At 44.8% G+C, this 22,971-nt stretch overlaps 1 protein-coding gene across 3 annotated transcripts; it reads right to left on the reverse strand.

Annotated features, from left to right (window-relative positions):
- Positions 1 to 284: 284 nt before the first annotated feature.
- LOC137311234 (uncharacterized) lies at positions 285 to 14,160 on the reverse strand. 3 transcript variants are annotated; one of them, XM_067978549.1, is made up of 6 exons: positions 13,227 to 14,156; positions 7,992 to 8,099; positions 5,987 to 6,154; positions 4,665 to 4,816; positions 3,064 to 3,176; positions 285 to 744 (listed from the first exon to the last, which is right to left on the reverse strand). In XM_067978549.1, the coding sequence occupies exons 1-6, from the start codon at positions 13,537 to 13,539 to the stop codon at positions 420 to 422; spliced, it is 1,179 nt and encodes a 392-aa protein (XP_067834650.1). In that variant the 5' UTR covers positions 13,540 to 14,156; the 3' UTR covers positions 285 to 419. The 3 variants fall into 3 exon arrangements, with proteins under 3 accessions (XP_067834650.1, XP_067834651.1, XP_067834653.1); XM_067978550.1 differs by lacking the exon at positions 7,992 to 8,099 and having other exon boundaries at positions 13,227 to 14,160; XM_067978552.1 differs by lacking the exon at positions 3,064 to 3,176.
- Between the last annotated feature and the right edge of the window lie 8,811 nt (positions 14,161 to 22,971).

A 22,971-nucleotide genomic window follows, 5' to 3' on the forward strand; every position in this document is an offset into this window, starting at 1 on the left:
CCCTCCCTCAGTACTGACCCTCCGACAGCGCGGCCCTCCTCAGTACTGACCCTCCGACAGTGCGGCGCTCCCTCAGTACCGACCCTCCGACAGCGCGGCGCTCCCTCAGTACCGACCCTCCGACAGCGCGGCCCTCCCTCAGTACTGACCCTTCCGACGGTGCGGCGCTCCCTCGGTACCGACCCTCCGACAGTTCAGCGAGTTGAATGAGACCAGTCCCGGGTTCTTCTGTCGAAACGATGTTTTATTTCAGGTAACAAATCCCGAGAGCAAATCAAAGTCAAACAAGGTCTCCCTTTCAAAAGTGAGGATTGCTTCCAACGAGTTCGGTGAAGGTTCAGGGGTCAAAACGCAAATGGGACGCCTCATGGCGCTTCATGTTTTCAGGGGGCTGGATTTGACCCCTGATCCCTGGCGGGTTAAAGGTCAGTGTCTGACCTAGCCTCGTCTCTCCGTCCCTCTCCCCCCAGGGTCCCGGTCCAAACGCAGGAAAACAAGAAACAAAGACGCCAAGAAAACCGCAAACGCACTTGGTCCGCTCTCCGGGCGCCCTCTGACCCCGGGCCGCCGGGCACCCCCCTCAGGGGCCGATGGGCGGCTTCTCCGACCTCCGTTTGCAGATCCAGTAGTTCGCCTTGCTGCACACGGCATTGGCCCAGGCTCCGTTGCGGAGCATGACGCAGTTCTTGAACGCTTCGTGGTCGTAGTCGAAGTAACTGTCCGGAGGAGTCTCGGTCCCAGAACCTAGGGGTCAGGGGGGGGTGGGAGGGGGGAGGAGGGAAGGGGAGGAGGAGGAGCAGAGGAGTCAGGTGATGCAGAGGGCAACCCATGGCGGGAAAGGGAGGGAGAGGGGGAAGGAAGGAAGAAAGAAAGAAAGTAAGAGTGAGAAGGAAAGATAAAGGAAGGAGAGAAGAAAGGAAGAAGAAGGAAAGAAGGAAGAAAGAAAGAGAGAACGAAGGAAGAAGAAAGAGAGAAAGGAGGAAAGAAAGAAAGATGGAAGGAAAGAAAGAGAGAAAGAAGGAAAGAAAGGAAGACAGAAAGAAAGAGAGAAAGAAGAAAGAAAGGAAGAAAGAAGAGAGAGAAAGAAGGAAGGAAAGAAAGAGAGAAAGGAGGAAAGAAAGGAAGATGGAAGGAAAGAAAGAGAGAAAGGAGGAAAGAAAGAAAGAAAGAGAGAAAGAAGGAAGGAAAGAAAGAGAGAAAGGAGGAAAGAAAGAAAGATGGAAGGAAAGAAAGAGAGAAAGAAGGAAAGAAAGGAGACAGAAAGAAAGAGAGAAAGAAGGAAAGAAAGAAAGGAAGAAAGAGAGAAGAAAGAAAGAAAGAAAGAAGCAAAGAAAAGAAAGGAAGAGAGAAAGAAGGAAAGAAAGAAAAGAAAGAGAGAAAGAAGAAAGAAAAGAAAGAGAGAAAGAAGGAAAGAAAGGAAGAGAGAAAGAAGGAAAGAAAGAAAGGTGGAAGGAACGAAAGAGAGAAAGAAGAAAGAAAGGAAGACAGAAAGAAAGAGAGAAAGAAGGAAAGAAAGGAAGACAGAAAGAAAGAGAGAAAGAAGGAAAGAAAGGAAGACAGAAAGAAAGAGAGAAAGAAGGAAAAAAAGAAAGAAAGAAAGAGGAGAAAGAAAGAAAGGAAAGAAAGGAAGAAAGAAGCAAAGAAAGAAAGGAAGAGAGAAAGAAGGAAAGAAAGAAAGAAAAGAAAGAGAGAAAGAAGAAAGAAAGAGAAGAGAGAAAGAAGGAAAGAAAGAAAGGTGGAAGGAACGAAAGGAAGAAAGAAGGAAAGAAACAAGGAAAGAAAGGAAGAAAGAAAAAGTGAGAGAGAGAAGGAAACAAAAGGAAAGAAAGAGAAAGAAGAAAGAAAGAAAGAAAGAAAGAAAGAAAGAAAGAAAGGCAGGAAGGAGGGAGGAAGGAAAGAGAGAGAGAGAAAGATCTCCCATCTCTCCCGCCCCTCTCACCACCTCAGGACGTCCCGAAGCTTCACGGCCAATGAAGGACTTTAATTTGAAGTGCGGTCACTGTTGTAATGTGGGGAAACGAGGCAGACAATTTACGCACAGCAAGATCCCACAAACAGCGAGGTGATAAATGACCCAGATCGTCTGGTTTTTTTTTAGTGATGTTGGTCGAGGGATAAATATCGGGGCCCAGGACCCCCGGGGAGAACTCCCCCCTCCCTGCTCTTCTTCCAATAGTGGGCCGTGGGATCTTTTACACCCGCCCGAGAGGGGCAGACGGGGCCCTCGGTTTAACGTCTGCTCCAACGGGAGCAATGCCACGGGAGGGGGCGGCGTTCGAAACAGGATGGCAGCCGCCTGTCGCCCGTGTCACGGCCCGGCTGTCACGCCTTGGCTGAAACCCCACCACCCCCTCACCCCGAAAAACGACAAGAAACGTAGCAGACCGATTGAAAAAAAAAAATGGAGGGTCAAAATCGCGGGGCTAATTCGGGGGAGGTGGGGGGTAAACCGGGCTGGAATTAACGGGGTGGGGGGTTAAACAGATTCGCCACCTACGGGTGCGGGGAGGCGTGGGTATAATGACGGCCTTTAATCCATTGGGATGTGGACGTCAAGGGCGATGCCGAGATTTATTGCCCCATTCCAAGATGGCCTCCCACGAGACAATGGCCGCCTTCTTGATCCGACCGCGCTCCTGAGCGGCGATGGTGCCACCCCCCCGCAGTGACGCCCGCTTCGGGGAGCTTGACTCGGCCGCGGTGAAGGAACGGCGGGTCGTTTGGGGGGGAGGGTGGTGGGGGGAGGCGTGTCTCGGCGTAGAGATGCCAGATGGTCCACAAAGTCGCCCTCCCCGGTCCTTCGAGGCGGAGGAGATCGGGAGGCGCGAGGGATTCGGGATGGCGTCCCCGGATGGGCCCCGGCTGGAGTGCCGGGTCCAATTCTGGGCGCCCACACTTCAGGAAGGACGTGAAGGCCTCAGAGAAGAGATTTACCAGAATGGTTCCAGGGATGAGGGTCTTCAGTTCACGTGGAGGGACTGGGATTGTTCTCCTCAGAGCAGAGAAGGTTAGGGTTTGCTCCACCCACTTGCCCTCCCCTCCTGCAGGACTCCCTGTACTCACGTCAGCTCCGGCTGGAGATGCGTCCTGTCCACCCACATCCAGGGAGATTTGTCTGGAATCTCACGGATTCCAATCCAAAATATCTTCTGCACGTCAAAGGCTGCAGCAAATCTCTGAGGGTGAAGGCAGGGCAAAGCAGTGAGTGAAGCTCCCTCCACACCGTCCCGTCAAACACTCCCAGGGCAGGTACAGAGTAAAGCTCCCTCTACACTGTCCCATCAAACACTCCCAGGGCAGGTACAGGGTTAGATACAGAGTAAAGCTCCCTCTACACTGTCCCGTCAAACACTCCCAGGGCAGGTACAGGGTTAGATACAGAGTAAAGCTCACTCTACACCGTCCCGTCAAACACTCCCAGGGCAGGTACAGGGTTAGATACAGAGTAAAGCTCCCTCTACACTGTCCCGTCAAACACTCCCAGGGCAGGTACAGGGTTAGATACAGAGTAAAGCTCCCTCTACACTGTCCCGTCAAACACTCCCAGGGCAGGTACAGGGTTAGATACAGAGTAAAGCTCCCTCTACACTGTCCCATCAAACACTCCCAGGGCAGGTGCAGGGTTAGATACAGAGTAAAGCTCCCTCTACACCGTCCCGTCAAACACTCCCAGGGCAGGTACAGGGTTAGATACAGAGTAAAGCTCCCTCTACACCGTCCCGTCAAACACTCCCAGGGCAGGTACAGGGTAAGATACAGAGTAAAGCTCCCTCTACACCGTCCCGTCAAACACTCCCAGGGCAGGTACAGAGTAAAGCTCCCTCTACACTGTCCCGTCAAACACTCCCAGGGCAGGTACAGGGTAAGATACAGAGTAAAGCTCCCTCTACACTGTCCCATCAAACACTCCCGGGGCAGGTACAGGGTTAGATACAGAGCAAAGCTCCCTCTACACTGTCCCGTCAAACACTCCCAAGGCAGGTACAGGGTTAGATACAGAGTAAAGCTCCCTCTACACTGTCCCATCAAACACTCCCAGGGCAGGTACAGGGTTAGATACAGAGTAAAGCTCCCTCTACACTGTCCCATCAAACACTCCCAGGGCAGGTACAGGGTTAGATACAGAGTAAAGCTCCCTCCACACTGTCCCATCAAACACTCCCAGGGGCAGGTGCAGGGTTAGATACAGAGTAAAGCTCCCTCCACACTGTCCCATCAAACACTCCCAGGGCAGGTACAGGGTTAGATACAGAGTAAAGCTCCCTCTACACTGTCCCATCAAACACTCCCAGGGGCAGGTGCAGGGTTAGATACAGAGTAAAGCTCCACATTCCATGAGACCGTGGTTGATCTGTATCCTGACTCCATCTACCTGCCTTGGTTCCGTAACCCTTAAGAACCAGTCCGAGCAAAATCTCTCGATCTCAGTCTTGAAATTTCCCGTGGGCCCCCCCGGCCGAGACAGCTTTTCTCGGGTGGGGGGAGAGTTTCAGACTCCCTGGCTCTAATGTTATGGTTCTGCCCTCTTTCTCTTGACTGCGCTGCCCCCCAACCAGGGGAGATCATTTCCCCGTCTCGCCCCTCTCAAATCCCGTCGATCGCCGATCAGATCACCCCGCCTGTGGGATCTTGCTGTGCGCTGCTTGGCGGCATCTGCTCCCTACCTGTTCCCTCCTGCTTCGAATCACCAACAGATCGGAGCCCTGCGAGATACAGTCCTGCCGACTCTCCTCCCAGCCCAGCACGGTCCTCGAGAAGTAATAGCAGTTCCCTTCGTAGGGGGTCCAGTATTTATGGCACAGCTCGCTGGTACAGTCTGTCAGGGAGGAGGGAGACGGGATTGGGACAGGAATTAAACCAGACATGGTGAGGTGAAGCATACGGGGGGGTCCTGGTCTTTATTAATAGAGGCACAAAAGCAAGAAGGTGATGCTGAACCCTTTATAAAACACTGGGGTTAGACCCCAACTGGAGAATCGGGTCCAATTCTGGGGGCCGCACTTCAGGAAGGACATCGAGACCCTCGGAGAGGGTGCGGAGGAGATTTACCAGAACGGTCCCCGGTCGGGGGGACGAGGGTGTTCAGTTAACGTGGAGAGACTGGGGTCGTTCTCAGAGCAGAGAAGGTGAAGAGGGGGGACTTGATCGAGGGGGGACTTGATCGAGGTATTCACAATCACGAGGGGGTTTCGACGGAGTCACTGAGGAGGGAGTGTTTCCAGGGGTGGGTGAGGGGGAGCAAGGGGAGGAGGGAGGGAGGTGGGTGAGGGGGGAGCGAGGGGAGAGGGAGGGAGGGAGGGGAGGATGGGGGGAGTAGAAGGGAGGTGGGTGAGGGGGAGCGAGGGGAGGAGGGTGGGGGGGTGGGTGAGGGGGAGCGAGGGGAGTGGGGAGGGAGGTGGGAGAGGGGGAGCGAGGGGAGGAGGGAGGGAGGTGGGTGAGGGGGAGCGAGGGGAGTGGGGAGGGAGGTGGGTGAGGGGGAGCGAGGGGAGGAGGGAGGGAGGTGGGTGAGGGGGAGCAAGTGGAGGAGGGAAGGAGGTGGGTGAGGGGGCGCAAGGGGAGGAGGGAGGGGGGAATGAGGTGGGTGAGGGGGAGCGAGGGGAGCAGGGAGGTGTGAGAGAGGTGAGTGAGGGGGCGCAAGTGGAGGAGGGAGGAGGTGGGTGAGGGGGAGCGAGGGTAGTGGGGAGGGAGGGGGGTGAGGGGGAGCGAGGGGAGGAGGGAGGGAGGAGTGAGAGGAGTGAGTGAGGGGGAGCAAAGGGAGGAGGGAGCGAGGTGGTTGAGGGTGAGCGAGGGGAGGAGGGAGGTGGGTGAGGGGGAGCGAGGGGGAGCGGAGGACAGAGGAGGGAGGGATGGGGGTGAGGAGCAGCGAGGGGAGGAGCAGGGAGGGAGGGAGGGAGGGGGTGAGGAGGAGCGAGGGGAGGAGGGAGGGAGGGAGGAGGGTGAGGTCCCTCACTGGGAGGTGACGCCGATCAATTGGTCTAAAACTTACTGACATAATTGCAGAAGGACTTCAGCCATTCGAGGAACATCTCCTCGTATCTCGTGCACTTTAATGCGGCCACGTTATCCGAGAGTAACTCCTTGGTCTTCTTGTACTTGCCCTCCAAGGTTTCCAAGACGTACTTTTCTCCCTTCAGCTTCCTTTCCATTTCTGAGCCTGTCAAAATCATATCAAAGCCGTCAGACCTCCAGTCCTGGGCCGCGGCCAAGCTTGAGAGAACTCGCTCACTGTCGGAGGGTCGGTACGGAGGGAGCGCCGCACTGTCGGAGGGTAGGTACTGAGGGAGCGCTGCACTGTCCAAGGTAGATGGAGACCAGAACTGTGCACAGTGCTCCGAGTGTGGTCTAACCCAGGTATATGGAGACCAGAACTGTGCACAGTGCTCCAAGTGTGGTCTAACCAAGGTATATGGAGACCAGAACTGTGCACAGTGCTCCAAGTGTGGTCTAACCAAGGTAAATGGAGACCAGAACTGTGCACAGTGCTCCAAGTGTGGTCTAACCAAGGTATATGGAGACCAGAACTGTGCACGGTGCTCCAATTGTGGTCTAACCAAGGTATATGGAGACCAGAACTGTGCACAGTGCTCCAAGTGTGGTCTAAACAAGGTATATGGAGACCAGAACTGTGCGCAGTGCTCCGAGTGCGGTCTAACCAAGGTATATGGAGACCAGAAATGTGTGCAGTGCTCCGAGTGTGGTCTAACCAAGGTATATGGAGACAAGAACTGTGCACAGTGCTCCAAGTGTGGTCTAACCAAGGTATATGGAGACCAGAACTGTGCACGGTGCTCCAATTGTGGTCTAACCAAGATATATGGAGACCAGAACTGTGCACAGTGCTCCAAGTGTGGTCTAAACAAGGTATATGGAGACCAGAACTGTGCACGGTGCTCCAAGTGTGGTCTAACCCAGGTATATGGAGACCAGAACTGTGCACAGTGCTCCAAGTGTGGTCTAACCCAGGTATATGGAGACCAGAACTGTGCACAGTGCTCCAAGTGTGGTCTAACCAAGGTATATGGAGACCAGAACTGTGCACAGTGCTCCAAGTGTGGTCTAACCAAGGTATATGGAGACCAGAACTGTGCACAGTGCTCCGAGTGTGGTCTAACCAAGGTATATGGAGACCAGAACTGTGCACAGTGCTCCGAGTGTGGTCTAACCAAGGTATATGGAGACCAGAACTGTGCGCAGCGCTCTGAGTGTGGTCTAACCAAGGTATATGGAGACCAGAACTGTGCACAGTGCTCCAAGTGTGGTCTAACCAAGGTATATGGAGACCAGAACTGTGCACGGTGCTCCAATTGTGGTCTAACCAAGATATATGGAGACCAGAACTGTGCGCAGTGCTCCGAGTGCGGTCTAACCAAGGTATATGGAGACCAGAAATGTGTGCAGTGCTCCGAGTGTGGTCTAAACAAGGTATATGGAGACCAGAACTGTGCACAGTGCTCCAAGTGTGGTCTAACCAAGGTATATGGAGATCAGAACTGTGCACAGTGCTCCGAGTGTGGTCTAACCAAGGTATATGGAGACCAGAACTGTGCACGGTGCTCCAATTGTGGTCTAACCAAGGTATATGGAGACCAGAACTGTGCACGGTGCTCCAAGTGTGGTCTAACCAAGGTATATGGAGACCAGAACTATGCACAGTGCTCCGAGTGTGGTCTAACCAAGGTATATGGAGACCAGAACTGTGCACAGTGCTCCGAGTGTGGTCTAACCAAGGTATATGGAGACCAGAACTGTGCACAGTGCTCCGAGTGTGCGTGTGAGAGTCTTGATAGATCAGCTAGTCTCTTCCTGCCCGGCAAATTTCTCCGTCCCTCTGACCCCTCACCGGATTGGACAGGGGTTTTTTGAGGTGGTGGGCGGTCAGTTTGGGGGAGGCGGAGAGGAGAGGGGGAAAGAGAGGGGTGCGAATGGAGGGGAAAGAGAGGCAGGGAGGGTGCGAAAGGGGTTAGGGGAGAAACCAGAAAATGGCGACTTACCTTGAAAGTACAGTATCAACATGGCGATGGAGCAGATGGCGCAGATGGCGAGGACGGCCAATGCCAGCTTGTTCCATTTTGACCCACAGTGCTGCCGCCAACCAGGAGCTGTGACGATGGGGAACACAGGGGGCACAAAACACGGTCAGATCGAGGAATCGCCATGGACAACAACAACAAATCATTAAAAGTCACGATGTTGGTTAATCAGACCGTTAATAAAAAGGCAAATCACGCTCTGGGGTTCATTTCTAGAGGGATAGAATTGAAGAGCAGAGAAGTTATGTTAAACTTGTATAGAACCTTGGTTAGACCACACTCGGAGCACTGTGTACAGTTCTGGTCTCCATATACCTTGGTTAGACCACACTCGGAGCACTGTGCACAGTTCTGGTCTCCATATACCTCGGTTAGACCACACTTGGAGCACTGCGCACAGTTCTGGTCTCCATATCCCTTGGTTGGACCACACTTGGAGCACTGTGCACAGTTCTGGTCTCCATATACCTTGGTTAGACCACACTCGGAGCACTGTGCACAGTTCTGGTCTCCATATACCTTGGTTAGACCACACTAGGAGCACTGCGCACAGTTCTGGTCTCCATATACCTTGGTTAGACCACACTTGGAGCACTGCGCACAGTTCTGGTCTCCATATACCTTGGTTAGATCACACTCGGAGCACTGTGCACAGTTCTGGTCTCCATATACCTTGGTTAGACCACACTCGGAGCACTGTGCACAGTTCTGGTCTCCATATACCTTGGTTAGACCACACTTGGAGCACTGCGCACAGTTCTGGTCTCCATATACCTTGGTTAGATCACACTCGGAGCACTGTGCACAGTTCTGGTCTCCATATACCTCGGTTAGACCACACTTGGAGCACTATGCTCAGTTCTGGTCTCCATATACCTTGGTTAGACCACACTTGGAGCACCGTGCACAGTTCTGGTCTCCATATACCTCGGTTAGACCACACTTGGAGCACTGTGCTCAGTTCTGGTCTCCATATACCTCGGTTAGACCACACTTGGAGCACTGTGCTCAGTTCTGGTCTCCATATACCTTGGTTAGACCACACTTGGAGCACTGTGCACAGTTCTGGTCTCCATATACCTTGGTTAGACCACACTCGGAGCACTGTGCACAGTTCTGGTCTCCATATACCTTGGTTAGACCACACTCGGAGCACTGTGCACAGTTCTGGTCTCCATATACCTTGGTTAGACCACACTTGGAGCACTGTGCACAGTTCTGGTCTCCATATACCTTGGTTAGACCACACTCGGAGCACTGTGCACAGTTCTGGTCTCCATATACCTTGGTTAGACCACACTTGGAGCACTGTGCACAGTTCTGGTCTCCATATACCTTGGTTAGACCACACTTGGAGCACTGTGCACAGTTCTGGTCTCCATATACCTTGGTTAGACCACACTCGGAGCACCGTGCACAGTTCTGGTCTCCATATACCTTGGTTAGACCACACTCGGAGCACTGTGCACAGTTCTGGTCTCCATATACCTCGGTTAGACCACACTTGGAGCACTGTGCACAGTTCTGGTCTCCATATACCTTGGTTAGACCACACTCGGAGCACCGTGCACAGTTCTGGTCTCCATATACCTTGGTTAGACCACACTTGGAGCACTGTGAACAGTTCTGGTCTCCATATACCTTGGTTAGACCACACTTGGAGCACTGGGCACAGTTCTGGTCTCCATATACCTTGGTTAGACCACACTTGGAGCACTGTGCACAGTTCTGGTCTCCATATACCTTGGTTAGACCACACTCGGAGCACTGTGCACAGTTCTGGTCTCCATATACCTTGGTTAGACCACACTTGGAGCACTGTGCACAGTTCTGGTCTCCATATACCTTGTTTAGACCACACTTGGAGCACTGTGCACAGTTCTGGTCTCCATATTATAAGAAGGATATAGAGGCACTGGAGAAGGTGCAAAAAAGATTTACTAGGATGACACCAGAACTGAGAGGTTTCTAACTATCAGGAAAGACTGAACAGACTGGGGCTCTTTTCTCTAGAACAGAGAAGACTGAGGGGTGACCTGATGGAGGTCTTTAAGATTATGAAAGGGTTCGATAGGGTAGACGGAGAGAAGATATTTCCACTTGTGGGGAGAGACCAGAACTAGGGGGGGGGGCCATAAATATAAGAGAGTCACTAATAAATCCAATCGGGGAATTCAGGAGAACCTTCTTTCCCCAGAGAGCGGTGGGAATGTGGAACTCGCTCCCTCGAGGAGTCGTCGAGGGGAATAGTGGAGATGGATTTAAGGGGGAAGCTGGATAGACACATGAGGGAGAAAGGGATGGAAGGATATGGGGAGAGGGGGGAGATGGAGTAGGGGAGGGAGGAGGCTCGTGTGGAGCAGAAACACCAGCATGGAGCATGATGGGCCGAATGGCCTGTTTCTGTGCTGTAAATTCTTTGTAAAAGCAACACCCTGCATTTATATAGCGACTTTAATGTAGTAAAATGTCCCAAGGAGCCATTATCAAACAAAATCAGACACTGAGCCACATAAGGAGATATTAGGACAGGTGACCAAAAGCTTGGCCAAAGAGGGAGGTTTTAAGGAGCGTCTTAAAGGAGGAGGAGAGAGAGGCAGAGAGGTTTAGGGAGGGAATTCCAGAGCTTAGGGCCCAGGCAGCTGAAGGCACGGCCGCCAATGGTGGAGCGATGGGAATCGGGGGGGGGGGGGGAGAGGCGCAAGAGGCCAGAATCGGAGGAGCGTAGAGATCTCGAAGGGTCGTAGGGGGCTGGAGGAGGTTACAGAGATAGGGAGGGGGGGGCGAGGGCAATGCAGAGATCTCGGAGGGTTTGTAGGGGGCTGGAGGAGGTTACAGAGATAGGGAGGTGGGGGCGAGGGCCATGCAGAGATCTCGGAGGGTTTGTAGGGGTCTGGAGGAGGTTACAGAGATAGGGAGGGGGGGCGAGGGCCATGCAGAGATCTCGGAGGGTTTGTAGGCGGCTGGAGGAGGTTACAGAGATAGGGAGGGAGGGCGAGGGCCATGCAGAGATCTCGGAGGGTTTGTAGGGGGCTGGAGGAGGTTTCAGAGATAGGGAGGGGGGGCGAGGGCCATGCAGAGATCTCGGAGGGTTTGTAGGGGGCTGGAGGAGGTTACAGAGATAGGGAGGGGGGGCGAGGGCTATGTAGAGATCTCGGAGGGTTTGTAGGGGGGCTGGAGGAGGTTAGAGAGATAGGGAGGGGGGGCGAGGGCCATGCAGAGATCTCGGAGGGTTTGTAGGGGGCTGGAGGAGGTTAGAGAGATAGGGAGGGAGGGGAGCGAGGAGGGATTTGAAGGCGAGGGTGGGAGAACTTTAAAATCGAGGCATTGCCGGACCGGGAGCCAATGTCGGTCCAGCGATGGGTGAACGGGGCCTCGGTGCCAGTTAGGATACAGGGGGCAGCAGGAGTTTCGGACGTGCGGGTGGTCACTGAGGGTGGGAGATGGGAGGCCGTCCGGGGGGACGAATGAGGGTTTCAGCCGCTGGTGGGCTGAGGCGGGGGCCGGAGACGGGCGATGTCACGGAGGTGGAGGTGGGCGGGTCTTGGCGATGGAGGGGAGACGGGGTCGGGCTCTCGTCCGACGCCGAGGTTGAGAGGGGTCTGGCTGAGCCTCGGACGGAGGCCGGGGAGAGGGATGGAGTCGGCCGGCCGGGGAATGGAGTTTGCGGACGGAGGCGAAGACGATGGTTTCCGTTTTCCCAATATTTCGTTGGTGGACACACTTGCTCATCCAATACTGGGGAGAAACTCAATGCCGATTGAGGGCGATGGGGGTTTGAAAGTTGAGTTGCAGCTGTATCAAGCTTGGTACCAACCCCCCAACTCTGCCACCATCACCTCAAAACACTTGCCCTCCGTTGGGGTCTGAACCAGACCGTTCCCAACCTTGGCGTCCAACTTGACCCTGAGATGAGCTCCTGACCTCACCTCCCCTCCATCACCAAGTCCGCCTACTTCCACCTCCGTGACATCGTCCCTCTCCGACTCCCTGCCTCAGCTCATCTGCTGCTGGAACCCTCGCCCGTGCCCCTCCGTCCCCTCCAGACTCGACTATTCCGACGCTCTCCTGGCCGGACTCCCACCTTCCACCTCTCAGTAGCCATCGGCTCATCTGAAACTCCCTGCTGCTGGTACCCTAAGTCTCGTTCACTCATCAGCACAACTCCCCCAGTCACCCCAAACCCCTCCTCAACTGTACTCACTGGACCTACATTGGCTCCCGGTCCGGGAATGATCTTTAAATTCTCCCGTCCTCCTCTTCAAATCCCTCCATGGCCCTCGCCCTCCCCCTCCCTATCTCTGTAACCTCCTCCAGCCCCCTACAATTCTCATCCTCCTCTTCAAATCCCTCCATGGTCTCTTCGCCCCCTCCCTCCCTATCTCTGGAACCTCCTCCAGCCCCCTACAATTCTCATCCTCCTCTTCAAATCCCTCCATGGTCTCTTCGCCCCCTCCCTCCCTATCTCTGGAACCTCCTCCAGCCCCCTACAATTCTCATCCTCCTCTTCAAATCCCTCCATGGCCCCTCGCCCCCCCTCCCTATCTCTGTAACCTCCTCCAGCCCCCTACAATTCTCATCCTCCTCTTCAAATCCCTCCATGGCCCTCGCCCCCCTCCCTATCTCTGTAACCTCCTCCAGCCCCCTACAATTCTCATCCTCCTGTTCAAATCTCTCCATGGCCCTCGCCCCTCCCTCCCTATCTCTGTAACCTCCTCCAGCCCCCTACAATTCTCATCCTCCTCTTCAAATCTCTCCATGGTCTCCTCGCCCCCCCTCCCTATAACCTCCTCCAGCCCCTACAATTCTCATCCTCCGGTTCAAATCCCTCCATGGTCTCCTCGCCCCCCCTCCCTATCTCTGTAACCTCCTCCAGCCCCCTCCAACCCTCCGAGATATCTACGCTCCTCCGATTCTGGCCTCTCCCCGATCCCCATCGTCCCACCATTGGCGGCCGTGCCTTCAGCTGCCTGGGCCCCTAATCTCTGGAATTCCCTCCCTAAACCTCTCCGTCTCTCTCTCCTCCTTTAAGACGCTCCTTAAAACCTCCCTCTTTGGCCGAGCTTTGGGTTACCTGTCCCTGATATCTCCTCACGTGGCTCGGGGTCTGATTCGTGTGTGACTTACGTTCCTGGGAGACGACTCTTCACTACGTTAAAGGCTAGTTCGTGTCGTAGACATTTGGACCATACTAACTGCTGTTTGCCTGGCTCGGCGGGGACTTGGCATCGCTGGCGCCCTCCCTGATCCCGATCTCCTCCATGAAGTCTTTCTGCATCCCGAGCATGGTGCCCGCCAGTCCCTCCGATCCAGATCCTCGTGTCAAAGCCTCCGCCATGCCCTTCGGTCCGTGCGAGCCCGCTGACACGTCCATCCCCACCATGGTGCCTTCGTACTCGCCGAGGTTCGCCACCGACTCAGGACGCCTGACGGATCTCGAGGTCTCGGAGCCACCTTCCGCGTTCGAAGCCCCCGGAAAACGCCCGCCCTTCAATTTCCCGGAGGCCATCCTGACGATTGTCCCACCGCCTCGACAAACCGAATTCAGGTCGGTATCAAGTTAATCGCAGTCGCTACTTTCTCTGCACGGATCTTTGGCGATCGCAACGGACTTTTAATTTCTGACAAGCAACTTCCGCAAAAACCATTCAGGTTTCAATTTTCAAACGCGGTTAACCGAGCTGATTAGCGTTCGTCCGGATTAATTTTCTTGCAATAAGACGCATAAACCAAACGGGTTTCGAGTCAGTTGCTGACTCAATTAAACGAACGAGGGAATTAATTAACCGTTAAACAAACTTTCAGCTGGTTTTATTAACAAATTGCGTTTATAACGAGCTACTAATGAACGAAACTGTACTTAAACATTTGAATTAATTTCTTAATTGAGTCATTAACCGGTTGCAACTTCAATCAATTAATTATTTCCGATCAAATTCTTTCCAGGCCGTTTAGATTGTCGAAGGCAGCACCGCTAATTAATCTTGTTAATCAATTATTAGTTTGTAATTAATTATTGATTAATGGTTTTATGAATTACTATTGATGGGATTTTTAAATAAATTCTAAACCTTGAATTATTACCCGAATTAGCAGGAAGTATTGGTTGATTATTGATTGTGATTTATTATTAATTGGATCAATTACCAATTGTTTTAGTTATACAATTAAATAAATATTAATGACAGTTTTTTTAATCTATAAATTATTAAATTAGCTCTTGGGCATTAAAGAATATTGAAATTAATTACAGAATATTCAAATAAATTATTATTTAGACTAAATATTCAAATAATGATTGATTAATGATATTAATTATGGAACATGAATATTTTTAACAATTGCTAATTATGTAATCAATATTTTATTAATTATTAAATAATATTTCCCTTTATCATTGAATATTTAAGCTGGTTTTAGATTAATAGTTGCTTTTCTGGACTAGGAGTTGAGATTTGTTTTATAATTGTTATTAAGGAATATTAATCATTAAATATTAGATGAATTGATTTCACAGTTTTTAAGGATTTGATTGATTAATTATTGATAATGACAGATTATTTAATCAGTGAATAGGAGACAAAGGGTTGATTTTAATTTAACAGATATTAAGTATTTGATTAATTATTAAGGATTATTTAGATTATTCACAGAATATTAAACAAATGGTTGATTTTGATTTAAGTTATTAAGTATTTGATTAATTATTAAGGATTATTTAGATTATTCACAGAATATTAAACAAAGGGTTGATTTTAATTTAAGTTATTAAGTATTTGATTAATTATTAAGGATTATGTAGATTATTCACAGTATATTAAACAAATGGTTGATTTTAATTTAAGTTATTAAGTATTTGATTAATTATTAAGGATTATTTAGATTATTCACAGAATATTAAACAAATGGTTGATTTTAATTTAAGTTATTAAGTATTTGATTAATTATTAAGGATTATTTAGATTATTCACAGAATATTAAACAAAGGGTTGATTTTAATTTAAGTTATTAAGTATTTGATTAATTATTAAGGATTATGTAGATTATTCACAGTATATTAAACAAATGGTTGATTTTAATTTAAGTTATTAAGTATTTGATTAATTATTAAGGATTATTTAGATTATTAAACAAATGGTTGATTTTGATTTAATAGTTATTAAGTATGTGATTAATTATTGATTATGATGGATTAATTAATCATTGAACAATAGATGAACAGATAATTTTGATTTAATAATTAAGTGTGTAACTGATTAATTTCAATGACAAATTGTTTAATCAATGGATAGCAGACAAATGGTTGATTTTAATTTAATAATTAGGTATGTGGTTAATCAATTACTAATTATGATAGATTATTTAATCATTGAATATTGGAGGAACAGTTGATTTTGATTTAATAATTGTGATTAATTATTGATTATGACAGAATATTTAATTATTGAATATTAATGAACCATTGATTTTAATTTAATAATTGATGATGAACAATATTGAAGAGATTAATTCGAGATTTTAATTACTGACCTAAGAATGGATATTAAACATGAAATATGAATGATTTAATGATTGAATCTTTAGATTGTTAATTGATTATTGATATTAAATATTAATTAGTGCTGATTGAGCAATATTTAGAATTATTGTTAGTGATAACTAATCAAGCTAATTATTGATTAGGACTACTAATGAGGGATTATTAAGACTAATTAATGATAAGGCATATTAATTATGGATTATTGAAACTAATTATTGATCAGGGATATTAATGAGGGATTATTAACACCAATTATTGATCAGGGATATTAATGAGGGATTATTGGGACCAATTACTGATCAGGGATATTGACCAGGGGATTATTGGGACCAATTATTGATCAGAGATATTGACCAGGGGATTATTGGGACCAATTATTGATCAGGGATATTGACCAGGGGATTATTGGGACCAATTATTGAGCAGGGATATTGACCAGGGGATTATTGGGACCAATTATTGATCAGGGATATTAACCAGGGGATTATTGGGACCAATTATTGATCAGGGATATTGACCAGGGGATTATTGGGACCAATTAGTGACCAGGGATATTGACCAGGGGATTATTGGGACCAATTATTGATCAGGGATATTGACCAGGGGATTATTGGGACCAATTAGTGACCAGGGATATTGACCAGGGGATTATTGGGACCAATTATTGATCAGGGATATTGACCAGGGGATTATTGGGACCAATTAGTGACCAGGGATATTGACCAGGGGATTATTGGGACCAATTATTGATCAGGGATATTGACCAAGGGATTATTGGGACCAATTATTGATCAGAGATATTGACCAGGGGATTATTGGGACCAATTATTGATCAGGGATATTGACCAGGGGATTATTGGGACCAATTATTGATCAGGGATATTGACCAGAGATTATTGGGACCAATTATTGATCAGGGATATTGACCAGGGGATTATTGGGACCAATTATTGATCAGGGATATTGACCAGGGGATTATTGGGACCAATTACTGATCAGGGATATTGACCAGGGGATTATTGGGACCAATTACTGACCAGGGATATTGACCAGGGGATTATTGGGACCAATTACTGACCAGGGATATTGACCAGGGACTAATTTCCAACCAATCCCCGGCCCCCCTGTCAGTTTCCCGGCTGAAATTGACGGTTTTTTCCCATCAATGGTGAAATGAGGGGGAATTCCCGGGAATCTGATTGGTGATTTTGAGGGGGGGGTTAGGAGGGGGGAGAAGGGCCGAACACCCGCCCTCCCCCCACACACACACACACACTAGGCCCCGGGGGGAAGCCCCGGCCTCTCCTCGCCGCTCTAGGCCGCCGACAGGCCCTCGCTCCGCCGCCCGGCACCGCCGCTCCGCCCGCCCGCCGCCGCCATCTTAGGAAAGGTGGGAAGCCCCGCCCCCTTTCCTCCTCCTCCTCCTCCCGCCCCCCCGCACCGTGCGGGGCGGAAGTGACCGTGGAGAGAGCGGGGAGAGGCCAGCAACCGTGCGGGGCGGAAGTGACGGATGGGAGAGTGGGAGCGGAGCGCACAGAGAGGAGAGCGGCCCTGCGGGGCGGAAGTGAAGGTGAGCAAAGGGGAGAGGGGCGGCGGCCGTGCGGGGCGGAAGTCCTCGTCACAATGCAGGGAGGGGCGGGGCTAAAGGGGGCTGACGTCACAGAGGGGGGACACAGGAGGCCCTGGAGATCATTGCAAAGATTGCAGGGTTATATCAATATTAAATATAATGTATAATAACTGGGGATCATTGCATAGATTGCAGGGTTATATCAATATTAAATATAATGTATAATAACTGGGGATCATTGCAAAGATTGCAGGGTTATATCAATATTAAATATAATGTATAATAACTGGAGATCATTGCAAAGATTGCAGGGTAATATCAATATTAAATATAATGTATAATAACTGGGGGATCATTGCAAAGATTGCAGGGTTATATCAATATTAAATATAATGTATAATAACTGGGGGATCATTGCAAAGATTGCAGGGTTATATCAATATTAAATATAATGTATAATAACTGGAGATCATTGCAAAGATTGCAGGGTTATATCAATATTAAATATAATGTATAATAACTGGAGATCATTGCAAAGATTGCAGGGTTAAATCAATATTAAATATAATGTATAATAACTGGGGGATCATTGCAAAGATTGCAGGGTTATATCAATATTAAATATAATGTATAATAACTGGAGATCATTGCAAAGATTGCAGGGTTATATCAATATTAAATATAATGTATAATAACTGGAGATCATTGCAAAGATTGCAGGGTTATATCAATATTAAATATAATGTATAATAACTGGAGATCATTGCAAAGATTGCAGGGTTATATCAATATTAAATATAATTTATAATAACTGGAGATCATTGCAAAGATTGCAGGGTTATATCAATATTAAATATAATGTATAATAACTGGGGATCATTACAAAGATTGCAGGGTTATCTTAATATTAAATATAATGTATAATAACTGGAGATCATTACAAAGATTGCAGGGTTATATCAATATTAAATATAATGTATAATAACTGGGGATCATTGCAAAGATTGCAGGGTTATATCAATATTAAATATAATGTATAATAACTGGGGGATCATTGCAAAGATTGCAGGGTTATATCAATATTAAATATAATGTATAATAACTGGAGATCATTACAAAGATTGCAGGGTTATATCAATATTAAATATAATGTATAATAACTGGGGATCATTGCAAAGATTGCAGGGTTATATCAATATTAAATATAATGTATAATAACTGGGGGATCATTGCAAAGATTGCAGGGTTATATCAATATTAAATATAATGTATAATAACTGGAGATCATTACAAAGATTGCAGGGTTATATCAATATTAAATATAATGTATAATAACTGGGGAATCATTGCAAAGATTGCAGGGTTATATCAATATTAAATATAATGGATAATAACTGGAGATCATTGCAAAGATTGCAGGGTTATATCAATATTAAATATAATGTATAATAACTGGGGGATCATTGCAAAGATTGCAGGGTTATATCAATATTAAATATAATGAATAATAACTGGGGATCATTGCAAAGATTGCAGGGTTATATCAATATTAAATATAATGTATAATAACTGGGGGATCATTGCAAAGATTGCAGGGTTATATCAATATTAAATATAATGTATAATAACTGGGGATCATTGCAAAGATTGCAGGGTTATATCAATGTTAAATATAATGTATAATAACTGGGGGATCATTGCAAAGATTGCAGGGTTATATCAATATTAAATATAATGTATAATAACTGGGGATCATCGCAAAGATTGCAGGGTTAAATCAATATTAAATATAATGTATAATAACGGGGGGATCATTGCAAAGATTGCAGGGTTATATCAATATTAAATATAATGTATAATAACTGGGGATCATTGCAAAGATTGCAGGGTTATATCAATATTAATTATAATGTATAATAACTGGAGGTCATTGCAAAGATTGCAGGGTTATATCAATATTAAATATAATGTATAATAACTGGAGATCATTGCAAAGATTGCAGGGTTATATCAATATTAAATATAATGTATAATAACTGGGGATCATTGCAAAGATTGCAGGGTTATATCAATATTAAATTTAATGTATAATAACTGGGGAATCATTGCAAAGATTGCAGGGTTATATCAATATTAAATATAATGGATAATAACTGGAGATCATTGCAAAGATTGCAGGGTTATATCAATATTAAATATAATGTATAATAACTGGGGGATCATTGCAAACATTGCAGGGTTATATCAATATCAAATATAATGTATCATAACTGGGGGATCATTGCAAAGATTGCAGGATTATATCAATATTAAATATAATGTGTAATAACTGGGGATCATTGCAAAGATTGCAGGGTTATATCAATATTAAATATAATGTATAATAACTGGGGATCATTGCAAAGATTGCAGGGTTATATCAATATTAAATATAATGTATAATAACTGGGGATCATTGCAAAGATTGCAGGGTTATATCAATATTAAATATAATGTATAATAACTGGGGGATCATTGCAAAGATTGCAGGGTTATATCAATATTAAATATAATGTATAATAACTGGGGATCATTGCAAAGATTGCAGGGTTAAATCAATATTAAATATAATGTATAACGGGGGGATCATTGCAAAGATTGCAGGGTTATATCAATATTAAATATAATGTATAATAACTGGGGATCATTGCAAAGATTGCAGGGTTATATCAATATTAAATATAATGTATAATAACTGGGGGATCATTGCAAAGATTGCAGGGTTATATCAATATTAAATATAATGTATAATAACTGGGGATCATTGCAAAGATTGCAGGGTCATATCAATATTAAATATAATGTATAATAACTGGGGGATCATTGCAAAGATTGCAGGGTTACATCAATATGAAATATAATGTATAATAACTAGGGATCATTGCAAAGATTGCAGGGTTATATCAATATTAAAGATAATGTATAATAACTGGGGATCATTGCAAAGATTGCAGGGTTAAATCAATACGAAATATCATGTATAATAACTGGGGATCATTGCAAAGATTGCAGGGTTACATCAACATTAAATATAATGTATAATAACGGGGGCATCATTGCAAAGATTACCGGGTTATATCAATATTAAATATGATGTATAATAACTGGGGATCATTGCAAAGATTGCAGGGTTATATCAATATTAAATATAATGTATAATAACTGGGGATCATTGCAAAGATTGCAGGGTTATATCAATATTAAATATAATCTACAATAACTGGGGGATCTTTGCAAAGATTGCAGGGTTATATCAATATTAAATATAATGTATAATAACTGCGGATCATTGCAAATATTGCAGGGTTATATCAATATTAAATATAATGTATAAAAACGGGGGGATCATTGCAAAGATTGCAGGGTTATATCAATATTAAATATAATGTATAATAACTGGGGGATCATTGCAATGATTGCAGGGTTATATCAATATTAAATATAATGTACAATAACTGAGGATCATTGCAAACATTGCAGGGTTATATCAATCTTAAATATAATTTATAATAACTGGGGGATCATTGCAAAGATTGCAGGGTTATATCCATATTAAACATAATGTATAATAACTGGGGGATCATTGCAAAGATTGCAGGGTTATATCAATATTAAATATAATGTATAATAACTGGGGATCATTGCAAAGATTGCAGGGTTATATCAATATTAAATATAATGTATAATAACTGGAGATCATTGCAAAGATTGCAGGGTTATATCAATATTAAATATAATGTATAATAACTGGGGATCATTGCAAAGATTGCAGGGTTATATCAATATTAAATATAATGTATAATAACTGGAGATCATTGCAAAGATTGCAGGGTTATATCAATATTAAATATAATGTATAATAACTGGCGATCATTGCAAAGATTGCAGGGTTATATCAATATTAATTATAATGTATAATAACTGGAGGTCATTGCAAAGATTGCAGGGTTATATCAATATTAAATATAATGTATAATAACTGGAGATCATTGCAAAGATTGCAGTGTTATATCAATATTAAATATAATGTATAATAACTGGGGATCATTGCAAAGATTGCAGGGTTATATCAATATTAAATATAATGTATAATAACTGGGGAATCATTGCAAAGATTGCAGGGTTATATCAATATTAAATATAATGGATAATAACTGGAGATCATTGCAAAGATTGCAGGGTTATATCAATATTAAATATAATGTATAATAACTGGGGGATCATTGCAAACATTGCAGGGTTATATCAATATTAAATATAATGTATAATAACTGGGGGATCATTGCAAAGATTGCAGGGTTATATGAATATTAAATATAATGTGTAATAACTGGGGATCATTGCAAAGATTGCAGGGTTATATGAATATTAAATATAATGTATAATAACTGGAGATCATTGCAAAGATTGCAGGGTTATATCAATATTAAATATAATGTATAATAACTGGAGATCATTGCAAAGATTGCAGGGTTATATCAATAATAAATATAATGTATAATAACTGGAGATCATTTGCAAAGATTGCAGGGTTACATCAATATTACATATAATGTATAATAACTGGGGATCATTGCAAAGATTGCAGGGTTAAATCAATATTATATATAATGTATAATAACGGGGGGATCATTGCAAAGATTGCAGGGTTATATCAATATTAAATATAATGTATAATAACTGGGGATCATTGCAAAGATTGCAAGGTTATAACAATATTAAATATAATGTATAATAACGGGATCATTGCAAAGATTGCAGGGTTATATCAATATTAAATATAATGTATAATAACTGGGGATCATTGCAAAGATTGCAGGGTTAAATCAATACTAAATATCATGTATAAATAACTGGGGATCATTGCAAAGATTGCAGGGTTACATCAACATTCAATATAATGTATAATAACTGGGGGATCATTGCAAAGATTGCAGGGTTATATCAATATTAAATATAATGCATAATCACTGGGGATCATTGCAAAGATTACAGGGTTATATCAATATTAAATATTGTGTATAATAACTGGGGATCATTGCAAAGATTGCAGGGTTGTATCAATATTAAATATAATGTATAATAACTGGAGATAATTGCAAAGATTGCAGGGTTATATCAATATTAAATATAATGTATAATAACTGGAGATCATTGCAAAGATTGCAGGGTTATATCAATATTACATATAATGTATAATAACTGGGGATCATTGCAAAGATTGCAGGGTTAAATCAATATTAAATATAATGTATAATAACGGGGGGATCATTGCAAAGATTGCAGGGTTATATCAATATTAAATATAATGTATAATAACTGGGGGATCATTGCAAAGATTGCAGGTTTATCTCAATATTAAATATAATGCATAATAACTGGGGATCATTGCAAAGATTACAGGGTGATATCAATATTAAATATTATTTATAATAACTGGGGATCATTGCAAAAATTGCAGGGTTATATCAATATTAAATATAATGTATAATAACTTGGGATCATTGCAAAGTTTGCAGGGTTATATCAATAATAAATATAATGTACAATAACTGGGGGATCTTTGCAAAGATTGCAGGGTTATATCAATATTAAATATAATGTATAATAACTGCGGATCATTGCAAATATTGCAGGGTGATATCAATATTAAATATAATGTATAAAAACGGGGTGATCATTGCAAAGATTGTAGGGTTATATCCATATTAAATATAATGTATAATAACTGGGGGATCATTGCAAAGATTGCAGGGTTATATCAATATTAAATATAATTTATAATAACTGGG

Source organism: Heptranchias perlo, unplaced genomic scaffold (genome assembly GCF_035084215.1).
Source record: "Heptranchias perlo isolate sHepPer1 unplaced genomic scaffold, sHepPer1.hap1 HAP1_SCAFFOLD_313, whole genome shotgun sequence".
Classification (NCBI taxonomy): Eukaryota; Metazoa; Chordata; class Chondrichthyes; order Hexanchiformes; family Hexanchidae; genus Heptranchias; species Heptranchias perlo.

Excerpts from the sequence above, each read along its gene's own strand:
- LOC137311234 (XM_067978549.1), bottom strand. The coding sequence starts at position 13,539 with ATGGCCTCCGGGAAATTGAAGGGCGGGCGTTTTCCGGGGGCTTCGAAC. Across the intron at positions 3,177-4,664 it reads TTCGAAGCAGGAGGGAACAG|AGATTTGCTGCAGCCTTTGA; the intron begins GTAGGGAGCAGA and ends CTTCACCCTCAG. Across the intron at positions 745-3,063 it reads CATCTCCAGCCGGAGCTGAC|GTTCTGGGACCGAGACTCCT; the intron begins GTGAGTACAGGG and ends CCTGACCCCTAG.